The sequence below is a fragment of the Fringilla coelebs genome (assembly GCF_963513975.1).
Source record: "Fringilla coelebs genome assembly, contig: SCAFFOLD_212, whole genome shotgun sequence".
NCBI classification, from domain to species: Eukaryota; Metazoa; Chordata; class Aves; order Passeriformes; family Fringillidae; genus Fringilla; species Fringilla coelebs.
The window spans coordinates 1,154-7,239 of NW_028167229.1; the positions used below are offsets into that span (position 1 = coordinate 1,154).

The following is a 6,086-nucleotide window of genomic DNA, read 5'->3' on the forward strand; positions in this document are numbered from 1 at the left end:
GAAATCCCCAAAAAACCCACAAAAAATCCCCCCAAATCCCCCCAAAACCCTCAAAAAATCCCCCAAAAAATCCCCAAAATCCCCAAAAAATCATTAAAAAATCATTAAAAAATCCCAAAAAAAATCCCCCAAAAATCCCCAAAAAATCCCAAAACTCCCCAAAAATCCCAAACCCCAATTTCCTTTCCCAGCTCGGTTGGTGTTGGCGGCGGGGCCGGGATGGGGCGGGCGCCGCTGGCGGCGCTGTTGGCGTTGATGCTCTGGAGCCGCGCCGGGGCCGCGGGGCCCTGCGGGGGAAACGCGCGGGGACGGGAACGGGAACGGAACGGGACGGCGGCACCGGAGAGACGGTAACGGGATTGGGGTTTGGGGTTTGGGATTATTGGGGTGTTTGGGGTTTGGGGTTATTGGGGTGTTTGGGGTTTGGGTTTGGGGTTATTGGGGTTTGGGGTTTGGGATTGGGGTTTGGGGTGTTTGGGGTTTGGGGTTTGGGATTGGGGTTATTGGGGTGTTTGGGGTTTGGGGTTATTGGGGTGTTTGGGGTTTGGGGATTGGGATTGGGGTTATTGGGGTTTGGAGTTTGGGGTGTTTTGGGTTTGGGTTGGGAAACGCGCGGGGGACGGGAGCGGGAACGGGACGGCGGCACCGGAGAGACGGTAACGGGATTGGGGTTATCGGGGTTTGGGGTGTTTGGGGTGTTTGGGGTGTTTGGGGTTTGGGGTTTGGGATTTGGGATTGGGATTTGGGATTGGGATTTGGGGTTTGGGGTGTTTGGGGTGTTTGGGGTTTGGGATTGGGAAACGCACGGGGACGGTAACGGGAGAGCAGCACCAGAGAGACGGTAACGGGATTGGGGTTTGGGGTTGGGATTGGGGTGTTTGGGGTTTGGGGATTGGGGTTTGGGGTTATTGGGGTGTTTGGGATTTGGGGTTTGGGGTTATTGGGGTTATTGGGGTTATTGGGGTGTTTGGGGTTATTGGGGTGTTTGGGGTTACTGGGGTTACTGGGGTGTTTGGGGTGTTTGGGGTTTGGGGTTGGGAAACACGCGGGGACGGGAGCGGGAGAGTGGCACCGGAGAGACGGTAACGGGATTGGGGTTATTGGGGTTTGGGATTGGGGTTTGGGGTTTGGGGTTTGGGGTTTGGGGTGTTTGGGGTTATTGGGGTTACTGGGGTTACTGGGGTGTTTGGGGTGTTTAGGGTTTGGGGTTGGGGAACGCACGGGGACGGGAACGGGAACGGGAGAGCGGCAACGGAGAGACGGTAACGGGATTGGGGTTATTGGGATTTGGGGTGTTTGGGGTTATTGGGGTTATTGGGGTGTTTGGGGTTTGGGGTTTGGGGTTTGGGGGGGTTTGGGGTTTGGGGTTTGGGGTGTTTGGGGTTTGGGATTGGGGTTATTGGGGTTTGGGGTTTGGGTGTTTGGGGTGTTTGGGGTTATTTGGGTGTTTGGGGTTATTGGGGTTTGGGGTTGGGAAACGCGCTGGGGACGGAACGGGAACGGGAGAGCAGCACCGGAGAGGCGGTAACGGGATTGGGGTTGGGCTTATTGGGGTGTTTGGGGTTATTGGGGTTTGGGGTTGTTGGGGTTTGGGGTTGGGAAACACACGGGGACGGGAGCGGGAGAGCGGCACCAGAGAGACGGTAACGGGATTGGGGTTATTGGGGTTATTGGGTGTTTGGGGTTATTGGGGTGTTTGGGGTTATTGGGGTTTGGGGTTTGGGTTTGGGATTGGGGTTTGGGCTGTTTGGGGTTTGGGGTTTGGGGTTATTGGGGTGTTTGGGGTTATTGGGGGGTTTGGGGTGTTTGGGGTTATTGGGGGGTTTGGGGTTATTGGGGTGTTTGGGGTTATTTGGGTTATTGGGGTGTTTGGGGTTATTTGGGTTATTGGGGTGTTCGGGGTTATTGGGGTTATTGGGGTTTGGGGTTTGGGGTTGGGAAACGTGCGGGGACGGGAACGGGAGAGCGGCACCGGAGAGACGGTAACGGGATTGGGATTGGGGTGTTTGGGCTTTGGGGTTTGGGGTGTTTGGGGTGTTTGGGGTTTGGGGTGTTTGGGGTTATTGGGGTGTTTGGGGTTATTGGGGTGTTTGGGGTTTGGGATTGGGGTTTGGGGTTATTGGGGTTTGGGGTTTGGATGTTTGGGGTTTGGGGTGTTTGGGGTTATTGGGGTTTGGGGTTGGGAAACGTGCGGGGACGGGAGCGGGAACGGGACGGCGGCACCGGAGAGACGGTAACGGGTCGGGATTGGGGTGTTTGGGGTTATTGGGGTGTTTGGGGTTTGGGGTGTTTGGGGTTATTGGGGTGTTTGGAGTGTTTGGACTTATTGGGGTGTTTGGAGTTATTGGGGTGTTTGGGGTGTTTGGGGTTATTGGGGTGTTTGGGGTTATTGGGGTGTTTGGGGTGTTTGGGGTTATTGGGGTGTTTGGGTTATTGGGGTTATTGGGGTGTTTGGGGTTATTGGGATGTTTGGGGTTATTGGGGTTTGGGGTTATTGGGGTGTTTGGGGTGTTTGGGGTTATTGGGGTTTGGGGTTTGGGGTTTGGGGTTTGGGGTGTTTGGGGTTTGGGGCATTTGGGGTTTGGGTTTGGAGTTTGGGGTTATTGGGGTTTGGGGTTATTGGGGTTTGGGGTTTGGGGTTTGGGGTGTTTGGTGTTATTGGGATTGGGAAACGGGAGAACGGCACCGGAGAGGCGGTAATGGGATTGGGGTTTGGGGTTTGGGGTGTTTGGGGTTTGGGGTTTTGGGGTTTGGGGTGTTTGGGTGTTTGGGTTTGGGGTTTGGGGTGTTTGGGGTTTGGGTTTGGGGTGTTTGGGGTTATTGGGGTTTGGGTTTATTGGGGTTTGGGGTTTGGGGTGTTTGGGGTTATTGGGGTTTGGGGTTTGGGGTGTTTGGGGTTATTGGGGTTTGGGGTTATTGGGGTTTGGAGTTTGGAGTGTTTGGGGTTTGGGGTGTTTGGGGTTATTGGAGTTTGAGGTTATTGGGGTGTTTGGGGTTATTGGGTTATTGGGGTTATTGGGGTTATTGGGGTTATTGGGGTGTTTGGGGTTATTGGGGGGTTTGGGGTTATTGGGGTTATTGGGGTGTTTGGGGTTATTGGGGTGTTTGGGGTTATTGGGGGGCTTGGGGTGTTTGGGGTGTTCGGGGTGTTTGGGGGTGTTTGGGGTTATTGGGGTGTTCGGGGTTTGGGGTTTGGGGTTATTGGGGTGTTTGGGGTTTGGGAAACGCGCGGGGCCGGGAGCAGGCCAGTGGCACCGGAGAGACGGCAACGGGATTGGGGGGATTGGGGTTTGGGGTTTGGGGTTTGGGAATTGGGGTTTGGGGTTTTTTGGGGTTTGGGATTGGGGTTATTGGGGTTTGGGGTTTGGGCTTTGGGATTGGGGTTATTGGGGTTTGGGGTTTGGGGTTTGGGATTGGGGTTATTGGGGTTATTGGGGTTATTGGGGTTTGGGGTTTGGGGTTTGGGATTGGGGTTATTGGGTTTGGGGTTTGGGGTTTGGGGTTTGGATTGGGGTTATTGGGGTTTGGGGTTTGGGGTTTGGGGTTTGGGATTGGGGTTATTGGGGTTTGGGTTTGGGGTTTGGGGTTTGGGAATTGGGGTTTGGGGTTTGGGGTTTGGGATTGGGGTTATTTGGGTTATTGGGGTTATTGGGGTTTGCGGTTTGGGCCATTTGGGGTTTGGGGTTTGGGCCATTTGGGGTTGTTGGGGTTTGGGGTTTGGGGTTTGGGGTTTGGGGATTTTGGGGTTTGGGGTTTGGGATTTGGTATTTTGGGGTGTTTGGGGTTTGGGGTTGCGAAATTCCCAGTGCTGGGAGCTCAGGAATGAGGCCGGAATTCTGGTAAAGATTTGGGATTTGGAGTTTGGGATTTTGGGGTTTGGGCTATTTGGGGTTTGGTTTTGGGGGATTTTGGGGTTTGGGCATTGGGATTTGGGATTTGGGGTTTGGGGTTTGGGATTTGGGGTTTTTGGGATTTGGGGTTTGAGGTTGGGGGTTTGGGGTTTTTGGGATTTGGGGTTTGGGGTTTTGTGGTATGGGGGGTTCGGGTTTTGGGGTTTTTGGGGTTAGGGGGTTTGGGGTTGTTGGGATTTGGGGTTTGGGATTTGGGTTTGGGTTTGGGGTTATTGGGATTCGGGGTTTGCGGTTTTGGGGTTTGGGATTGGGGTTTGGGGTTTGGGTGTTACAGATTTAAATCCCAAAAAATTGTGGGGTTTGGGGATTTGGGGATTTGGGGTTTGGGTTTGAGATTGGGGACTTGGGCATTTGGGATTTTGGGGTTTTGGGGTTTTGGGGTTTTTGGGGTTTGGTGGTTTGGGTTGTTGGGATTTGGGGTTTGGGATTTGTGGTTTAGGGTTTGGGATCGAAGTTTCAGATTTTGGGATTTTGGATTTTGAAATTGGAGATTTCCCAATGCTGGGAGCTCGGGAACAAGGCTGGAATTCTGGGAAAGATTTGGGATTTGGGATTTGGGATTTGGGATTTGGGATTTGGGGACTTGGAAATCAAATGCCAAAAAAATGGAGAGATTTGGGAATGGGAATTTTCCAGAGAATTTTTGGGCTCAAATCCCAAAAGATCCCCAAAAAATGAAAAAAAAAAAATCCCAAATTCGGGAATTCCCAAATCCCTCCCCACTTGGGACTCTCCCAGAAATTTTTGGTTTTCCAGGAATTCCCAAATTTGGGATTCTCCCAAATTCCAGAGGGTCCAGAATTCCCAAATTTTCCGCTTCCGGATGGTCCCAATTCCCCCATTCCCAAACAATCCCGAACTCCGGGATCACAGAAAAATGGGAATTCCATCCTGGAATTTCTAAATTTGGGAATTCCCAAATCCCTCCCCACGTGGGACTCTCCCAAAAATTTTTGGTGTTCCAGGGAATTCCCAAATTTGGGATTCTCCCAAATTCCAGAGGGTCCAGAATTCCAAATTTTCCGCTTCCGGATGGTCCCAATTCCCCCATTCCCAAACGATCCCGAACTCCAGGATCACAGAAAAATGGGAATTCCATCCCAGAATTCCAAATTCGGCAATTCCCAAATCCCTCCCCACGTGGGACTCTCCCAGAAATTTTTGGTGTTCCAGGGAATTCCCAAATTTGGGAATTCGCCCAAAATTTTCCTCTTCCAGATGGTCGCAATTCCCCCATTCCCAACCGGAATGAAGCGGGAAAAGTGGGAATTCCATCCCAGAATCCCACTGAACCTTTTGGGAATTCTTTCCCCCCCTCCCCTCCGCAGGCGTGCCGGGCCCAGCTCTCCCTGGAATCTCCCCTTTTTCCCGGGAATCCCGGACAATTCCAGCCGCTCTCCGAGGGCCTGCGGCGCTACGTCATGAGCCACTTCCGCTGGAACCGCTTCGGCCGCCACAACGGCACCGAGCCCGGAAAACGCCACCGGGAAAACGAGGAAGAGGAGGATGAGGAGGAAGAGGGAAAAAAATTCGGGAACGATCCCGGAATTCCCGAGGGATTTTCCCGGCGTTCCTATTCCATGGAGCACTTCCGGTGGGGGAAGCCGGTGGGGCGCAAGCGGAGGCCGGTCAAGGTTTATCCCAACGGGGCCGAGGAGGAGTCGGAGGAGAATTCCCGGTCGGAATTGCGGAGGGATGAACCCCATGAGGAGGAGGAGGAGGGGGAGGAGGATGAGGAGGGGTTCTGGAAGTTTCCGTGGAATTCCGGGAAGGAGAAGCGCTACGGGGGATTCATGAGCTCGGAGCGGGCGCGGACGCCGCTGGTGACGCTGTTCAGGAACGCCATCGGGAAGAGTTTCGTCAAGGATGGGCAGTGATTTGGGGGCCTGGAAAGTTCTGGAAAATTCCGGAAAAATCCTGGGAAAATCCCAGAAAAATCCTGGGAAAATTCCGGAAAAAATCCCGGAAAAATCCCGGAAAAATTCTGGAAAAATCCCGGAAAATTTTGGGAAAAATTCAGGAAAACCTCCAAGGGAAAATCCGACCCCTTCGCGCTCAATTTAAATAAAAATAAGTAAATAAAAATTAAAAAAAAATTTAAATAAAAATAAATAAATAAACTTATATATAATGATTCCAGGAATTCTGGAGGTTCTTGGGATGGATCCCCGGGGT

General features: G+C 52.7%; 1 protein-coding gene across 1 annotated transcript; it reads left to right on the forward strand.

The window, feature by feature from the left end:
- Positions 1-219: 219 nt before the first annotated feature.
- On the forward strand, positions 220-5,788 carry POMC (proopiomelanocortin; the record flags this gene model as incomplete). Its single annotated transcript, XM_084227594.1, has 3 exons — positions 220-350; positions 4,877-4,946; positions 5,240-5,788. 3 exons carry the CDS (start codon positions 220-222, stop codon positions 5,786-5,788), a joined length of 750 nt encoding a protein of 249 aa, XP_084083720.1.
- Between the last annotated feature and the right edge of the window lie 298 nt (positions 5,789-6,086).